An 18286-nucleotide genomic window follows, 5' to 3' on the forward strand; every position below is an offset into this window, starting at 1 on the left:
GAAAAGGAAAAACGGAAATGGAAGAAAGCGGTGAAAGTTTAAGTCACATGATGCTGGTCAATTCATCAAATAAATTTCCGCTTTTCACATACAGATCGGTGTGAACTTCATTATACTGAAAAATAAGATCACATAGAAAAGTGACAGCGACGTCTATAGACAGTGATGATAGGTAGTGTAGCTATTGATGCTATATCTGGGATAACCAAACAACCTCCACCTAATGCTTGTTCCCATCGTCTAACCTCGGATTTTATATCACGTGATAATGCCTTTTACGAGCCTCGAACAGGGGAAGGGCTCATTTGAGGCGAGAAGTCGCACTTCAATCGATATCTGATATACCTTTCTCAAGTATACAGTCGAGAAGTCTCAATTGATTAGCACGCCTTTAGCTAATTGCAATCATTATAACTTTTTTTGTTTTTTTTTTAATTTTTAAGCATTTTAGATTTCCAATTTCCAATCTTAATGGATTCTTGTATCGACGAGACATTCTCTAAAACTTTTCATCATGATTCATCAGACTTTGTACCTTAGTACTAATATGGTGTTTTTCAATGTTTGGATATGTTATTGTTCTAGAATTATTTATTCTGCCAATTTGTCTTTGTCTTACAAACGCCATATATCGACATATCTCGAATCTATTCAGTACTCGTGGGTTTCTTCGATTTCTCTGGCCATCTCGTTCTTCTTCGGGCTTTCACATAGAAGTTGTTAGGACGGACCAGTTGAAATTCCGGGTCATATTCCACTGGCTCATTGCCCGTCTTTTCAAACTCATATCTATACACCAACATCGAAAGAATGACTCTGACTTCTTGCAATGCGAAATTGAAACCAATGCACATTCGAGGACCAGCAGCAAATGGTACATAGGAGGTCTTGTGTCGGTTTTTGACCTTTTCTGTGTTCCAACGATCGGGATCAAAATCTGCTGGAGAGTCCCAAACCTTGGGATTGTTGTGAATGTGATGAATGGCAATGATCATTATGGAGCCTTTCGGGATACGATAACCACCAGGGATAATTACATCAGCAAGAGCGGTACGACCTGGTTGATAAGATGGATTGTGGAGACGCTGCGTTTCTTTGATGAGGATCCCGAGGAATTCCAATGAATTTGCAAGGTCGGGTGTCCATTCTGTATCGTTCGTGACATCGTGGTCGACTAATTCCTGGAGCAAGCGTTCTTGATTACCGGGGTATGAAGCAATGCTATACAGGAGCCAACTGAGAAGTGAAGCAGTAGTAATAAATCCAGCTCCCACAGTCACTAGTGCCGCATTATTGCGGTATTTTTCTGCAAGCTTGTGACCTTTTTCATCGGTCGCTCTCACTAAATAGTCAACAATACAAGTTGCCTTCAAAGCGGCATCTTTCATGGGTAAATTCTCTGTTCCACCACCTTTGACATTTCTGATAGCTTCTTCTATCAATTCTTGCACATGTGCTCTGTTGTCCTTCAATTGTTTTGGTGCACCCCATGGCATATGTGAATACCAATCTCCCATTGTCGAAACTTTCTTGTTGAGCTCCAAATTTCTGCCAACAGTCCTAACGAGGTCATGAAGGGGTGCATCAATCGAGTCAAAATGATGCATGTCCATTCCCAAAGCTAGTTTTCCGATCGCAGTAGAGCCCATTTTGAACATATAATGATATACGTTCCAAGCTTCGTCCTTCTTGTCCAGTTCATCAAAGACTTTAAAAGCTTGTTCCGCTGTGTCTTGCATTTGAGGTGTATAATGCCTGACGGCTTTTGGGCTAAGCGCCGGTGCCAAGAACTTATGTGTTTCTCTCCATGATTCGGTATCTGTATCGGAAAGGAAGACACCTGCCATAGGATCCTTAATACCATAAAGAGGATGATCGGAATTTATCACTTTCGACCAGTAACCTCCTTCTCCAAAACAGATATCGGCCACCTTAGGATCGTTTGTATAATATGCTGTACGACCCATGTCTGTCGTTTTGAACACTGGCCCATACTGTTCAAACAAACGTTGGTGGTTTCCGAGATGGTCGGGATACACTTCATAATAACTTCCAGCGATAGGGAGGCCTGTTGGTCCAGGAACATCTCTGACTTGATTTCCATCAATCAGAATACCAATTGGAGAAGATACATCTACGAAGTTATCAAGATCATCAAGAACTCCATCTTCATCGGTTTGAAACGAGATTCCTGAATCTGGGTTAAATCTTGCGTGTCTAATTCATATATTGCAGACTCACCTGATGGTTCCGCAATTGAAAACTTTTGGGCGACAGTGTATTGCAGATACTCAAATGTATTCTGAAGGTCAACCTCAAGTGTTTGAGATGTCCTGGGTGGCTGTCCCAGTAAGAAAAATGATTTCTTGACCATGATTTTTATATATGCTTTGGTATACAAGAAGAAAAACTAAAGAAAAAAAAAGAAGTGAATAGGGGGGTAGTGAGTATGAAGCTAGAAAAGGGATATGAGGACTTAATGATTCAATTGCCCGATTGATGGTATATCAACTTGCTAAAACTTCCGGGACATCAAGTGTCAAGTTATAAACTATATACTCCCAAAATATACCCACCAAGCAAACTTACCAACAGAATTAATTTCAAATGCGTGTTGTGGTTCCAAACAATGAAGTCATAATTCTACTTACCAGGTAACCTTACATTGAATCTTTTGTGGCGCTAGATGTTAGCCGCGGTTCCTCGGTACATTTCTCTACCAGATGTGGTGGGAAAATCAATCAAGAAACTCAAATAGCTTTCGAATAATTGGGCCAAAGCCCATGCAGCCTCCATTAAAGGGGTTAGTCGTCGGAACGGCAATTAACAGATCGACAGCTAGTTGACTGGTGGGTCTCCGTAGAATGTCCCTTCCATACTAGTCTGAGAAGCTTCTGGGACTTTTCTGATCGTTAAAGTGGAACTACCTGGCCTTGGCTAAAATTTCGTTTGTTTTAATATGTACTTGAAGATTGTTCCGATTTTTGGGAAACCTTGAAACTCGGACTGATTGTGGAAGCATCGCTGTAATTTGAGGCTATACCCACATATACGGCACTGCATGGCCTGAAATGACCTCGGGATCAATAATAAGTGGCGACGCGGAGATAATTCAAAGCTGCATCCTCGGTCTTCAGAGATTTAGTTTTCTCTTCCCCCTTTCCTCTCCGTAAACCAGAAATCTTGTTTGTGGTCTTTTGAAGAGATCCTCGACCGCACTTTGCTCAGCTCAGCTATTCAGAACACATTATCATCATCATAATCATCATCATGAGTGAACTCAAACAGTATCCTCTCAGCGAAGTACAGAAGCATAACAAAAAGTCAGATCTATGGCTCGTAATCCATCATAACGGTTAGTATTTGCCTGCACACACTGCCGATCGAAAGCTGACATTTCTGAAGTTTACGATGTGACAAATTACCTTGAAGACCATCCTGGTGGAGCAGATTCATTGCTCGAAGTTGGAGGCAAGAACTCCACAGTTGCTTTTGAAGACGTTGGACACTCGGCAGATGCGCGAGAAACCATGGAATCTTTTCTGATAGGAAGGTTGGAAGGAGCACCTGACGAGGAAGATGAGGATAGAGGATTGCCTATGCCGAAACCCGATTTGAAAGCCAAATCAGAAGATCAAGACTTCAATAGCGAAGCTCCGCTCATGACTGCTGGTAGGGCTGGACTCAAGATTTTTTCAGTTGGATCTGCGCTCTTCATAGGCTATGAAATCTATTCGAGATCGCCAAAAATCGGTTGGCTTCATGCACAACATGGAGGATTCTGGAAAGGTGTACTTATTTCGAGTATTGCTACCCTATCAATTGCTACAGGAGCAGGACTTTATCTCGAAAAAGCACTATCGGCGTCTCACAAAAATCCATACTCATACCCATCACATTACAAACCATCTATTAAGATTGCCAAACCCATCACAAGAGTCAAGGGATATCTACAACCGGAAAACTATCAAAAGTTACCCTTAGTTAAGAAGGAAAAGCTTTCTTCGAATACTCATCGTTTGATATTCAAACTTCCGAAAGATGATATGATACTCGGCCTTCCTATTGGTCAGCATATTAGTATTCGAACAGAAATCGACGGGAAGCTCGTCAGTAGATCATACACACCCGTTTCTAATAACTCTGATCCCGGGGAACTTCGACTGGTGATAAAGATGTATCCGGATGGACTTCTCACTGGAAAATATCTCCAGCATCTTAAAGTTGGAGACGAAATTGAAGTACGCGGACCAAAGGGTGCGATGAGGTATCGAAAGGGAATGGTGAAGAAGATTGGAATGATTGCAGGAGGAACAGGAATCACACCGATGTATCAGGTAATGAAACCTACTCTTCTATACGTAAATAAAGCTGACATTGAACAAGTTAATTCGAGCAATATGTGAAGATCCAACGGATGAAACATCTGTAACTCTTCTCTACGGCAATAATAGTGAGGAGGATATTTTGCTCCGTGAGCAATTAGACAATTTCGCAAAGAAATACCCGGAGAATCTCAGAATACACTATGTATTATCTAAGCCTTCCAAGGATTGGAAGTTAGCCACGGGGTATGTGACTAAGGAGATGGTCGAGGAATATTTCCCAGAACCAAGCGATGATAGTAAGGTGTTACTATGTGGTCCACCGGGTTTGGTAGATTCGATGAAAACTAGCTTGGTAGAGCTAGGTTGGCAAAAACCAAGAGCTGTCAGTAAACTACCTGACCAGGTCTTCACGTTTTAGATTCATTTTAATTTTACCATTTTGAAATAACGCTGGATTCTACCATTCTGGTTCTCATTGAAATTAGAGTTTTAAATTGTGCGTGAAGCGTGCTACGTCTTCCGACCTATGCCGAAAACGGAGCATCCGTTCGCCTCCGTTCGCCTCCGTTCGCCTCCGCTGTATATCCGAACTTCAGTCTCTCGTCAAAGTTCAAATTTGAAATGCAAAGGATCTTCCGCTTTATCCAGATAGCACACGTACGATACAAAAAATATGTAGAGTTGAGACATTGTGGATTTCAAAAATCCCGCATGAAGATGACTAGTATGTTATTGTAACAGACTCGGCTGGCCAGACCTCGAACTAGTTGCCCTTAAATCCGACCGGCATGGCCCACATTAGTTATGCGTCAGCTTTAGATAGCTTGACCGAGGCTCGGATAGTAGCTTGATATAATTGGAATAAATGCCTTTGACTTTCCATTGCCGGCCCTGACATCATACCGAGGACTGGTGGGATGTTCGGAAGAGACGTGAGGATGCGTGGGCTGTGGGCTGTGGGCTGTGGATTCTATGTCATTTGTAGACAAATTCTCATATATAAATATTTGATTGCATGTTTGATAGAGAAATGTTGATACGCACATTATCAATAAAGTCATACTAATCACATCAAGACTTTTCCCTAAAATTATCTCAATTTGATTTTCCTCCGCAGTAAACCTTTCAATATAATTTTTTACTCAACTACCCCAAAACCCAAAAATGACCTTCACACTTCCCACCACCAAAAACCGACCCATAACCGTCCTAGGTGGTGGAGTCCTTGGCCGTCGCATCGCCTGTACATGGGCATCTGGAGGTTGGGATGTACGAATTCGCGATCCTTCAGCCGAACAACGCAACGCGGCGCTCCACTACATCGAAAACAACATCTCTATCTACGCATCCGCTATCAAATGTTCATCTCCGGGCACCGTCACTGCACATGAAGATTTGGCCGAAGCAGTGAAAGGAGCTTGGAATGTTATTGAAGCTGTGCCTGAAAAATTGCAGTTGAAGATTGATACGTTTGCTGAGTTGGAGAAGCTGTGTGAGCAGGATGCGTTGCTGGTCAGCAACTCGAGCAGTTATAAAACTTCGGAGATGTTGGAGAAAGTGGGCGCGGATACGAGAAAGAGAATTTTTAACACGCATTATATGATGCCTCCCGATAATAAGATTGTAGAACTTATGACGGATGGAGAGACGGCGGAAGAAGTCTTTCCGTGGTATGTAGAGAAGTTGAAAGAGGTGGGTATGCATCCTATTGTTGCCAAGAGGGAGAGCACGGGATTTGTGTTTAATCGTGTTTGGGCGAGTATCAAAAGAGAGTGTTTGATGATTCTTGCGGAGGGTGTTAGCACTCCAGAGGAATTGGATAGGGTTTGGGTAGAGATGTTTGGGGGTGGGAAGGGGATGGGTCCTTGTGCTATGATGGATGGAGTAGGGTTGGACACTGTCGCGTTTATTGAGGAACATTATGTTAAGGAGAGGGGACTACCTTCGGACCACACAGTCGACTTCTTAAAGAAGAAATATCTGGAGGAGGGAAAGTTGGGTGCAAAAAGTGGAAAGGGCGGATTGTATCCTCCTGGACAGACAACGAAAGTTGCGGGCGAAGAGAAGGATCATCATGAGAATTTGCATGCTCCATCCTTGTAGGTTACCCCTCCATTATTTACCAGACTGAAGTTAACAGACCTAGATATATGTTAGACATTGGACTCAGTTCCATGACCGATACCCTAAACGCAGGTCGAATCGTGGTTGGTTCCCCCGATGGCCGTGAACTTCGAACTCTAGTCTCAGGTCAGCATCTCCCAGATGGTCTCGATATTTCCCTGAAGACCGGTCGTATATATTGGACATGCATGGGCATCCCAGCATCCAACGACGGCACAGTACAATCATGCAAACTCGACGGGAGTGACATTAAGACTGTGATTCCATCCGGAGCAGTCCACACGCCTAAACAGCTAATCATCGATCATGTCGCTTCTAAACTGTATTTCTGTGATCGCGAGGGTCTACGAGTCATGAGATGTAACTTCGACGGATCAGAACACGAAACCATTATCCAAACTGGCGATTGGGAAAATCCAGAAGATGCAAAAGATCAACTGAAATGGTGTGTAGGAATTTCCATAAACAACAAAGAAGGAAAGTTTTACTGGACGCAAAAGGGATCTTCAAAAGGAGGGAAAGGTCGGATCTTCCGCGCCAATATCCAGATGCCTGCTGGCCAAACTGCTTCGACTAGAAAAGACATCGAGTTATTGTTTCAAGAACTGCCTGAACCCATTGATCTCGAGATAGACCAAGATACACAAACATTATATTGGACCGATAGAGGAGATCCTCCTCGAGGAAATAGCCTGAACTCAGCAAAACTTGGGGACAATTCATTGAAAACGCTAAAGGAGGATAGCGAGGAGAAAAATGAATATCAAGTCTTGACAAGACAATTGCATGAAGCGATTGGATTGAAACTTGACACGGTTAATAAACATGTTTACTTGACGGATTTGGGCGGTGCGGTTTATAGAGTGGGAATGGATGGGAAGGATAAGAAGAGGGTCTATGATGAGGAATGTTCATTTACGGGTGTTGGATTGACACATGTTTGAATGGGTTTAAGCTCGTTTGTAAAATAATTTTCTAATATATTGTATTCTATAAAGAGACGGTGGGCATGTTCCTAGTATCAGAAAATAAAATAGAAAGGGGCAATACTTTGCAAATCTCAGCAAGAGAATGTAATCCCGCTTCATCCGTAATTACCTCGCGCCCTAGTTCTTGACAAATTCAATTTTAGAAAATGCTCCTCCGTGCCGGTGTCTAATTTTGGTTAAAATCTGGAGATGTGCCAAGATAAGGTATGATCTTCTCTGCGTGATCGTTGCAACATATCCGAGCCCATGTTCCGAGCACCACCCCAGTTAGCACAAAAACCTGCCGATCTATGATATTTTATATGCGGTCTCACTACTGGGGTAAATAGATAACGTGCAAAAGCTCCTATTGGAATGGCTTGATTATTCATTTGTTAAGAAAATAATGCCCATACCGATTAACCTGCCTAATAACCCTATTCACCAGATAGTTTCCCATCAGACTCTTCATGAAGATTCATATCCTTGCTCCTATCCCAACTAATCAGACCTCGATATGAACACGAAATTTCGTTCCAAATAAGTACATAAGAAAGGAAATAAAATCAGGCCAGTCGTTAAGCCTTGACTGTAATGTTATGAATAGCACCACCTGCCAAACTCAAAGTAATGTATCCATCGTCCCCATTCAACTGCGCATCGAAAGCTTTAGGTCCATTATTCCATGCGACCTCCCCATCAACATTGATTTCGATTGCAGTATCGCGTTTCACAGATGTACTAAATCTAACCGGTAGACTAACTGACCCAGATGTACCAGAAGGAGCATCTACACTCATCAAAAACCACCCGCTAGAATTGATACTCCAATTCACATTAATTGGACCCTTCGGAGTGGGAATTCGACCTTTAGCCCACTTAAGATCACCCGGATATGGCTTTACGCTCCAAGTGGAAAATCCAGGTCCTGTAGGAATTACACCCAAGACATAGTTACTCATTGCAGGTACAATACCCGTGCTCCATCCGTGAGCCATGCTTGTAAATCCTTGTTCGTATGGACTTCCATTCGGCCCAATACCTTCCCACATAGTAACTTTGGGATCGGTTTTGGCCATCCAACCATATAATCTTCTGATTTCATCAAAGGCGCTTGCTACGAGGTTGGTCTTGAATCGAGCGGATATTTCGAAGAAAGATATGAATGCATAGACACGCTGCGAGAAATCTGCTTGCAAAACGTCGTTGTCATAGAATGAGTTGCCGTAAAAGCGATTGTTGGCGGTATTGAGGTAGTTGAGAATAGAGCTGGAGCGAGAAGAATTGGTAACTCCAGCGAGAATAGATATAGAGTTTCCATCCTGAGCGTGGGTATTGCAAAACGCTTCGCCGACGCAGGGAGGACCTTGTCCATCGAAGAATGCCCCGACCGAGTTGTCAAAGTTGTTGGAATTGAGTGCATCAGATACAACTTTAGCACGAACGAGCCAGCGAGAAGCATCGGAAGGTTGCCCTTGGGATTTGGCAATTACAGCAGCGTTCTCGAGGGCAAGAACGTAAAGGGCGCTATAGTATGTGACTGGACCAAAACGAGGAAGGAATGCGTAATCACCATAACTTCCCGATATACCAACTCCTTTCCAGATAAGGCTTGTACCGTTATCTGTGACAGATGGATAGAATACGTCCAGGACTTTGACAATGTTGGGGTAGTATTTTGTAATGTAATCATTGTCGCCGGTGTACATCAACAAATCGTAACTACTGACGATCCACCACAACGGATAATCGAGAAGGTGAAGATCATAGCTGCCACTATTAGGGAGTAAGTATACATCCTTGGACAACGACTGAAACAATCCCTTACATTGATGCGGGGGGGATCCATCCATCAGCACGTTGATGATCTCCCAAATCTGCAAGAACATTACGAGATGCTTCGGGTGCATCATGCGACAAGAACAATGTCTTTCCGGCAACAGCAACATCACCGACATATGGGTCTCTATCTCGTTTTGCTCCATCCAGAAGAACCAATTTGCCATCAAGAGTTGGACTGAAGGCACCTCGAGGGTCGCTAGAATTTTGTAGAAAAATGTCGGTTGCTATATCATTGGTGTATACACCATCATACCACCATTGATTGAAATCTTCATCAGAGCTTTCGAACCATCCAGTGAATGTATCCGGTGTGCCATGAACACCTGAGAATTTCAAGCTCAAATAATCGATAGATACCTCTCCATATGGTGCTGTATATGGTGCGTCTGCGGCTAATGCATCGAGATAAATCTTGACGTATCGAAAACCATGAAGGCCATCGGCACACACTTGTGTACCTTGTTGACACCCGTGCTCATTATTCCAGGTATACGGTTGGTTATCAACAGCAATCTGAACAGTCTGCTATTAGAGACAAGTAGTGGCCATAGAGAAGCAGAGTGAATATCATACCTGATCAGATCCTGGAGTGATTGTTTCGCCCTAAGTTACTGTCAGTAAAAGCTATGCTTTGAGAAGGTTTGGAAGTACACTAACACTGTTTGATCGTGAAAAGTCACTGATATTGGAAAGATATGTCAAAGTTTCGGAGAAAGCAAGTCGAATACCGGGGGAAGTTGCTGAAGCACCAGCAAAGTTGATGCTCAGGTATCCCACGGTGTTTTGTCCAAAGTCAACAATGATAGAAGGAACATTACTTGATCCATTAGCTCTAGTCAATGTGGTAATCCCACCACCTTGTCGAAGGAGAGCACTAGGATTATCGACATCTCCGGAGGTATTAACAATGCGTTGAGGTGTGATGTCATTGGAAGAGGGAGCTCTGACATATTTTTGCCAGCTTGGAACAGCACTGGCGTCCTGTCTGGCAGAAAACTGATTCTGAATGAGATATTTGAAGTCTTTTGGTGTAGAAGAGTTTACAAAGGTTGTAAAAACAAAGATGCAAAGCAACAACGGTGCTAAACGCGATCCTCTGGAGAGAGAATGGCGGTAGAACATGATGCCAACGAAGACAATAGATAAAAGTAGAATTTTGTTGTCCCCTTGGAAAGAAACGTTGAGGAAATGGTCGTAACTGTACCTTCGGACCCAAGCTCACACCTTTATATGGGAACGCAGCCTCCTTACAGATGAGATCATTTCCATTTCTTGATCTCGTCCATGATATTCAATGACCCGAGATACCGAATTTCAACATTTTAGATATTAAACAGCTACCTGTAGGTTTCTCCTCATATTGGCGCCTGGGGTAAGTGGGTTTATTTGAGTGAATGGAAGCACCAACAAAGACCTAATATGAACCCATGTCGATGATTTGGCGACATACCGCGATGATCAGCAGGAATAGCGCTAAGCATAGCGGAGATTAATGCCAAACTTAATCCTAACGTTAAATATGTATGAACGAATGACCAACACCAAGGATACAAGAGGGGGCACCGGATCGGATCATTTGTGAGACAGTCAAAGTCGAAAGATCGCGTCTAAATATTTTCACGTAATATCATGATGAAATGCGCGTGAGGCGCCTCGCGTACGTGATAAATTCGCCGAGGTTCCAAGACCACCTGCCTGTTTCTTGAATACACCCTATAGGAGAGGGAATCGGTTAATAATTTCTCCCAGTAGCTCTTTTCAATACTACAACCACATCGGAGATGATTATAATGCAATGTTCGGGGTTTACTCTCGCGAGTGCAACGAATCGACTTTTCAAAGGTCTCCGCAAAGTTACACCAGGATGGACGCCGGGTACAAGGGTACGTACCGAGGTCAGCCGTCAAACGGTCAAAACGTAGGTATGCAGCTTCACAGCCATGTCAAATGGACTTCCACCCCGACAATTTCTTGGGTGTGGGTGGTAACAAAAATGATTCAGTCATATGAGATAAAGTACAGCAGTTCAAGCGCTCTTGCAGATGCATCATTTTCAAACAATTGCCCCTTAATTTTTCCCATTCCAACGTTCAACGATTGTTGGTTTTAGAGCTGAAAATTTAAGATTATCTGGATGCTGTGCTTTGGAATATGTTCAGCCCGAGGAGTAGTCCAAGTTAAAGACGGCAAAATTTGGAATATCTCTCTTGGAAGCAGAGCGGAAGAAATTAAAGAAGATCGTATGCATAGCTTGAAGCTCGCTTTCTTCGTTTGATTCGAGGTTTCAGTTAAAGGAGAAATGTAGCAAGCAATCTTAGTTCCCTAGTTTTGTGTCTTGGTGAGTTGTGAAGGGGTTCATAGTATTGATTCAGGAACCAGTTTGAGCAAGAACGGCAGAGAGAGCTGCAAGTGTACTCGTATTCGAAAATTTGCGACGTGAAGACGTGCATTTGATGATAATTTACAATATGAATCTCAAATGCTGCATATCTGGGCCCTATAATAGACTTCCAACACTCATTCGAAGTCTCTTGCCTCACCTTTCACTCCAACACAAACTTTTGCAATCAATGCTTGCCCAGGTCCATTATCGCCAATCGAATTCACGACTCCGCCGCATGTCACTACATAGATGCAGTCACTATCGTTGTCTCCTCTCCCAAAAGCTAGAGCAGTTGGACCTGCCGTTTCTTTCTTATCTAGTCCGCCCAAGATCTTGAGCCTTTCCTCCTTTTGTGGCTCGACCCCGACTTTGACAAACTTCAAAACTGTATGTGCCGGGTTTGTAGCTACATAAGCACTCCCTTCACAATCGAATGCAAAATCATCCCCGATCAACTGATCGACTACGACTTTCAGACTGTCGGTTTTGTACTTCCCGGTTTCATCCACTTGCATTTTCACGAGCGTCCCACGATCAGTAACCGTTCCAAAGATCTGCCCTCTAAAGTACTCCAGGCCATTGAGTGCAGGCCATGGTGGCCGAGTTGTGACTTTTCCTAATCTCTCATCCTCAATCCAGATCGAAACTTTTCTCGTTTGTAAATCGAACGCAAAGATTTTACATTGCTGGGATTCGGCCATCAGTAAAGTCAACGTCTGAGGAATCATCGTAGCACCATTGAGCCATCCTGCTCCTGGTATATCCGCGAGCTTTTCCACCACAGTTGTAGCTGCTCCACGAGACGGATCGAAGCCGCGGAAGTCCAAGGAATATACAGCCCAAGTATCAGCTTTCCCATGTACACCGGAGAAGGCATAAAATAAATCGGCGATTTTTGGATGCTCTATAATCGCTTCTGCGTGATTTTTGGATCCATAGATGCCAGTTTCTTCATCGTCCTCTAGAGGTGCTTCTGAAGTAGTATTGAAATCATGTATTAACTGGATAGTAGACTCGGGATCTTTAACTCTAGGATCAACATAGAATATCTGGCCGACAATCATATTTGTGACGAGAAGCGTTCCATTTGATCGTACGGCGATATTCTCAAGAAAGTAGCCAAGAGGGAAACGAGCAACAACTTCATAAGGCAGCAGGTTGGGAACTCCTTCTAAATGTTCTTCCATCATTTTGATAGTGATGGGATTAGATAGAGTTATAATAGTGAAATAAAAACAAAACACGACAGAAAAATGAATCTCTCATATAATTACCTGGAAGTAGGAAGCGAAGTTGAAATTTGTCATCTAATGGTACTGACGTAGAACTTGTGCACTCTTTTCCACTTTAGGAATGTAGATACGATGAAGTACAATAGATAACTATTGGTCAGTACCAATTATACCCAAAGACTAACACCAAACAAGACTTTCCCTAGAATAGGAAGGATGGCAACTGTCACCATTTATTTGCTCAGGGTCATCGCGCGCCAAAAACTCTCGGAACATGCTGTGTACACACGTAATTCTTCGAATACGCGAAGAAATGTTGCTAAGTCCAGGCACAACAATCGAGAGTGTTGTCTCGAGAAAATTTGAGCACGCCGATATTTTCTGAAATGTTCTCTCGCGTGAGAAATCGCTCTTTCATGACCTGGTTGAAGGCGCTGGTAGTGGGAGCTGAAAGACCCCGCATTTAGTGTGAAATTTGGTCTTACACAATGGGGACCCCCGTGATACTTTTCAGCCCTGTCAGTGAAGGAGTAGATTGACTTTCTTAGTTAAAAGAAAGCGTGTCAACCGTGTAGCTATTTGCGTGCTAGAACCATGGATTGAATTCTATGAGACCTCGAGTGCAGCAATTAGGAGCTGTGAAAAAGCGTTAGTGAGATACCGCCTTACCTTAATCTTAGCTTCTATTTGGGAGATTATAGTATTAACTCTCGGCATGTCAAGTAAACTTCCCTGGCGTCGAGAGTTTTGTGCATAGGCCGACTCCGTTCGTCCCACCCATTCCACGTGTGTTGGCGGAACATGCTTACTCCGACGCCCAGATCACAAAGTACACGAAATAAGGAGAAGGTCTTGAGTTTGGGGCATATTTATCGTGATTGGAGGTGTTGCGGTTTTCCTGATAGAGAAATCTGAACCATTCAAGCTCGTATCGTGCCGTAGTTCAAAGTCGGCGAGTCGTTGATGGTCAATGCCAGGGCTCAACAGTAGGTGTGCGAATTTGTAATGCTCTTTCCTGAATGCAAAAACTCACAGGCAATTAAAGTAATCTAGATGCTGTTTGATTTTGATAAAGTTCTAATCTGATTGCGTAGTATAAAGTAAATATTCCCATATAGTCTTAAACTATTTGAGGTAATGGGTTGAAAGCTATTCTCAAATCCGAGTTTCTTGTTGTCTCACGAATCCGTGAATCCAATGGTGGCTGGCTTGGCGAGGGAGAGAACTGCAACTTAAGTATATTGTAAAAAGGCAATTAAGAAGAGTGCTCTTATTCACCAATGACCCGGCGAGTTGTGCTCTATAGAAATTTCGTGAGACGGTGTTTGTGTTTGCAGAAATACAATGACGGTGGCTTGGGGTGGGTACATACAGGCACCGCTGGTATCGGTAGTTGATCACTCCAGAGTCGTATCAAGAAGTATGATAAGAAATGTAGTTCCCCGTCTTCTACTATGTACTTTTAATTCTTTTCCAGCCTCAAACATACTTTTGTCATTTCTTTGCTCCTCGAAGATTTGCGCCATCTCAATGAATTATATAAAAGTGGTGAGTCCGTGCCGTGTTTTTTATCAAATAGAAAATACGCTCGACGAACTTGCCCATGATTAGAGTTGGTGTTTGAACTATAAGCAGATCTGATCGGCGAAGGAAGGACCATATCGCAAAGCAACAATCAGCCACGAAAACGCAAAAGGACATTGTGGCCGTCGAGATGAATGGTCAAGTAAATAATGTGTAGGTTAAAACATACCCGCAACATCTTCTTTGCATGCAAGTTCATATTGATGCTGCAACCAAATATGGCAATTTACACTAATCACTAATTTCGGTCGATGAAATGATTGTGCCACAGCCCGCCTTCTAAATTCTTACTCTCACTCTCTCTCACAATATCAAAGCTCAATTGCCAGGTCATATCATATCATCTGATGGTATAACTCGTTGATCCCCCTACTCAGCTCTGAAGTCAGAAAACACTTAACACATATAATGCATCGAAGTTCCCCACTATCTAGGAAAGGTCTTTGTTGTAAGTTGATTGTTGTCAAATCAGGATTTCCACGCTGTAGTTGTGCAACTACGGTAAAGAAGCGAGAAACACCAACAAACAAACCCCCTCACTATGAAGTCGTTTACCGGTATTCTAGGCTTTTTGGGCCTTAAGAAAAGCTCGGAAGATTCAAGACCAACAGACTTCAAAAAAGCAAAACGCCCGCAAAAACAAGTTACATTCAATGATCTACCTAGGGATCAGCTTCCTCCCCCTCGTCTATTCGGTGAAGTTTTGACAGCGTCAGACTTCAGAGTACAACCCGGTTTAAAATTGATACAGGAAGAAAACGAAGCAATTGGTGACGGGAATGGTAACAATGACGTAGCGATTACTTGTGCGGGTCGAGACTTGGATTTGAGAGAGAAAGAACATGAACAAAACTATTATCCACCATCTCAATCACGGATGAGTATACAATCTCCAAGATATCCACCTCAAGTTCAACATAATAACGACATTAATAATTATCGCATCCGTCGTATACCATCGAATTATTCAATCAGTATATATTCTTCCGACGAACGCAGTTCTATCCGTAAAATGGAGGGTTTACGAAAGAGAGCTAAAACCCCGGTCTTCTTCATTGGCCAATTGGAAAAGAAAGCGATGGAACACGACTCTTCAGAATGGCTTGCCAACCAGTATCAAAAAACATTACCGCGACGACGTATATCCTCTTCTTGGAATCTCGATCTACCTCTCATTCCGGTCAAGAGAACATTGAGGAAAATTAAATCTCAGGAGAGTCTTCGAGATCTTTGCAGACGTAACGCGACATCACCATCTGAAGCCTCGGATTGCGAAACTCTTGTTGGGTCTGACGGAAGAGGCTCACCACATAGTTCGATATTCAAAAGGGACGAGAAGGATCTCAAATTCGGGGTCGAGAACGTAGGGTCCCCAACATGCGAATCATTAGACAAGACATCTCTATCGGATCAGGATATAAGCCTGCAGATTTGCTTGAATCTTCTAACAAGCAAGTTATCAACATCACTCCAACAAAACAATCATTCCACGGAACAAGAAAACAAAGCATCAAGCTTAGAAATCTTGCTTATGATTGAGGCTTACGAATCGATTCGAAAGGGTCTACGATCAAATTCACGTGATTTGCACGTGACATCAACGGCCGAGACAGCACTTGATCAATGGATACAGGCTCTGTATACCATCTATGAAGATTGCCATGGTATTGATCGTAGAAGGGCCGCCTTGAGAAAACGCACATAGGATTCACTAAAATCGCCGAAGCCAACTCGGATTTTGCTGAACATCAAAACGGGCGTGCTATAATAAAAGGGTTCGCCCATCCAAGTTCGGGCCTTATACTTCGGCTTGGAATTAGAGGCGGATACGGTTCTATTGGAACTTTGATGGGTGTGAAAACATCAACACTCATTTTGAACGATCAATAATCGAAAGAAACTCGGCCAGGGCACGACGACTTGGCCACGATAAGGGAAGGACGAGAAAGACCGATGCGATCATGCCTGTAGTAGCAGAATGCTCAGAGGCAATATATGCTTCTCTTTGAGGGAAATATTTGAGGGTGGACATAGGAACACGCTCTCGAGACCGGCCGATCAACTCCGCTTATGTAGTATTATGAAGAAAGAGTCAAGCTGACGAATAATTAAGATGGGGAAGATGATAAGAATCTCTGGGTAGAATCGAGGGTCAAAATCTAGATCGATGGGATACGAACTGCAGAGTTCGTGATGACGATAATGAGAGGTGAAAGATCGAGGGAACAAATTCTTTGGCTCCACACCATGAATTTACGTATGGAGTATGATCGTAGAACGATTGCATGGCTAATGGGTGACGATTAATGATTTAATGAATAATAAAATAATTGTTTCCCATGGTTTGCGTTCAATGTCTTCAAATTTAGCACTTCACTTTGAAAATTTGAGAGAATTTTACGGCGAAGAGGCAGGATCACTGGCCGTTGAAGATATTTTGGCAAGTTGCCAGTTCATCTTTTCAATATTGGGCTATCTGGCAGGTATGCTTCGAGTACCTACAGCCCTTCTCAGTTCAGTACTCAGTTCAGTACTCAGTAATCTCGGGTTTGAAGTTGACTTTTAATCGTATATCACCAGCACATGTCATCATCATAAGTGTTCTACAGCCACATTCAAAGCAAACAAGTAATTTGTAAAATCAAAATTTTCATAAAACATTCTGGAAAACCATCAGAACAAAAGGGTATCTATCTATCTGAACTCCTCATCTCCCAACCCGCAAACTCCAGATCTCATATCTAGAAAGAAACAAAGCGTAAACCACTTCTTCCCATTAGAGCTGAATCCGCCTTAGGAGAGCCACTCCTAAGGCTTCCTGGCTCTCTCCGGGCTCTGACTATCTCGATCTCGCACTCTGTTTGTTCGTAACTCCCGCACCATGTAGCTCTCCATTCAATAGCAATAGCAACACGCTGCTTTTTATCGCCATCGACCACATCAAAATCTGTCCATACATCCAGAGCCCCACCACCGTAGAGGCACAATACAATAAAACACTACAAAATCCCAGAAACTAAAAACTCAAAACACCCCCAATCATCTACTCGAGAATGTCCTCCACCCTCATCATACGGGAACTAACCTGGGTTCCTTCCCAAGCGTTGCAACACATATGTGGGTTTTTGCGCACCCGAACCTAGGAAATAGAAATCAGACGCATCTGAGGCGGACGTGCCCCAAATGGAACTATCTACTGCGAACTATCTACTGCTGGTACATGCTTGCAATCTTTCATCTTTTTTTTTTTTTTGAGTTTTCTTTCCTCTGTCGTAGTTGTTTCCTTCAAGCATGACCTCTCAAGCTTGATCTCTCCTCTAGACAATGACTGGTCTGCAGCACGTGGTGGTTTCGTGGCAGAAAAGTTCATGTGGTCAGTTTAGGATGAAGAAACGCGGGAGTTGGTAGAGAGGCCTCAGCGATTGCTGATGAGGAGGAGAAGGAAGCGGAAGAGAAGAGAGAGGAGTGTTGAGGTATCGATACTGAGATCCATGTCTGTTGTAGTCGTCACTACTTGTCGATGTGGACATGAACCGGTGAGAATCGATGTGGTGGAGTTCGTGGAGGAAAGTTGGGTGGGTCGGGATCCAGGTGGGTATCAAGAACGTTTGAGTTGGAGGGAGAACTTGATAATAGACCGGCGAGAAAGGGCGCACTGATTTTTTTTTTTTTTTTGAAGATTTTCTCTTTTGAATTGTTTTTGTGATTGTTTTGTGAGTCTGTGGTACTTTTCGACACTAGTGATATGAACATGGTGTAACCGTTAATTTGTGGGACGCCGGTAGACCGAGGTGTGCAGTCCTTTTCAGGACGAAATCGAATTGA

General features: G+C 43.1%; 6 protein-coding genes across 6 annotated transcripts; 3 read left to right on the plus strand and 3 right to left on the minus strand.

Moving 5' to 3' along the window:
• Positions 1-561: 561 nt before the first annotated feature.
• On the minus strand, positions 562-2624 carry BCIN_01g11010 (hypothetical protein). Its single transcript, XM_001549329.2, has 2 exons — positions 2242-2624; positions 562-2191 (listed from the first exon to the last, which is right to left on the minus strand). The coding sequence occupies exons 1-2, from the start codon at positions 2372-2374 to the stop codon at positions 648-650; spliced, it is 1677 nt and encodes a 558-aa protein (XP_001549379.1). The 5' UTR covers positions 2375-2624; the 3' UTR covers positions 562-647.
• A 272-nt stretch (positions 2625-2896) lies between these two features.
• On the plus strand, positions 2897-5126 carry BCIN_01g11020 (hypothetical protein). Its single transcript, XM_024690953.1, has 3 exons — positions 2897-3355; positions 3406-4337; positions 4387-5126. The coding sequence occupies exons 1-3, from the start codon at positions 3271-3273 to the stop codon at positions 4744-4746; spliced, it is 1377 nt and encodes a 458-aa protein (XP_024546723.1). The 5' UTR covers positions 2897-3270; the 3' UTR covers positions 4747-5126.
• A 237-nt stretch (positions 5127-5363) lies between these two features.
• Positions 5364-7561, plus strand: BCIN_01g11030 (hypothetical protein). Its single transcript, XM_024690954.1, has 2 exons — positions 5364-6427; positions 6475-7561. The coding sequence occupies exons 1-2, from the start codon at positions 5493-5495 to the stop codon at positions 7394-7396; spliced, it is 1857 nt and encodes a 618-aa protein (XP_024546724.1). The 5' UTR covers positions 5364-5492; the 3' UTR covers positions 7397-7561.
• Positions 7562-7791: 230 nt separating this feature from the next.
• Positions 7792-10441, minus strand: BCIN_01g11040 (hypothetical protein). Its single transcript, XM_024690955.1, has 4 exons — positions 9920-10441; positions 9836-9865; positions 9249-9775; positions 7792-9196 (listed from the first exon to the last, which is right to left on the minus strand). The coding sequence occupies exons 1-4, from the start codon at positions 10382-10384 to the stop codon at positions 7999-8001; spliced, it is 2220 nt and encodes a 739-aa protein (XP_024546725.1). The 5' UTR covers positions 10385-10441; the 3' UTR covers positions 7792-7998.
• Positions 10442-11606: 1165 nt separating this feature from the next.
• BCIN_01g11050 (hypothetical protein) lies at positions 11607-12909 on the minus strand. The gene has a single exon (XM_001549324.2). It carries the CDS (start codon positions 12833-12835, stop codon positions 11780-11782), a length of 1056 nt encoding a protein of 351 aa, XP_001549374.1. The 5' UTR covers positions 12836-12909; the 3' UTR covers positions 11607-11779.
• Positions 12910-14894: 1985 nt separating this feature from the next.
• On the plus strand, positions 14895-16790 carry BCIN_01g11060 (hypothetical protein). The gene has a single exon (XM_024690956.1). The coding sequence runs from the start codon at positions 15003-15005 to the stop codon at positions 16164-16166; it is 1164 nt and encodes a 387-aa protein (XP_024546726.1). The 5' UTR covers positions 14895-15002; the 3' UTR covers positions 16167-16790.
• Positions 16791-18286: the final 1496 nt, after the last annotated feature.

This window comes from Botrytis cinerea, chromosome 1 (assembly GCF_000143535.2).
Source record: "Botrytis cinerea B05.10 chromosome 1, complete sequence".
NCBI lineage: Eukaryota > Fungi > Ascomycota > Leotiomycetes > Helotiales > Sclerotiniaceae > Botrytis > Botrytis cinerea.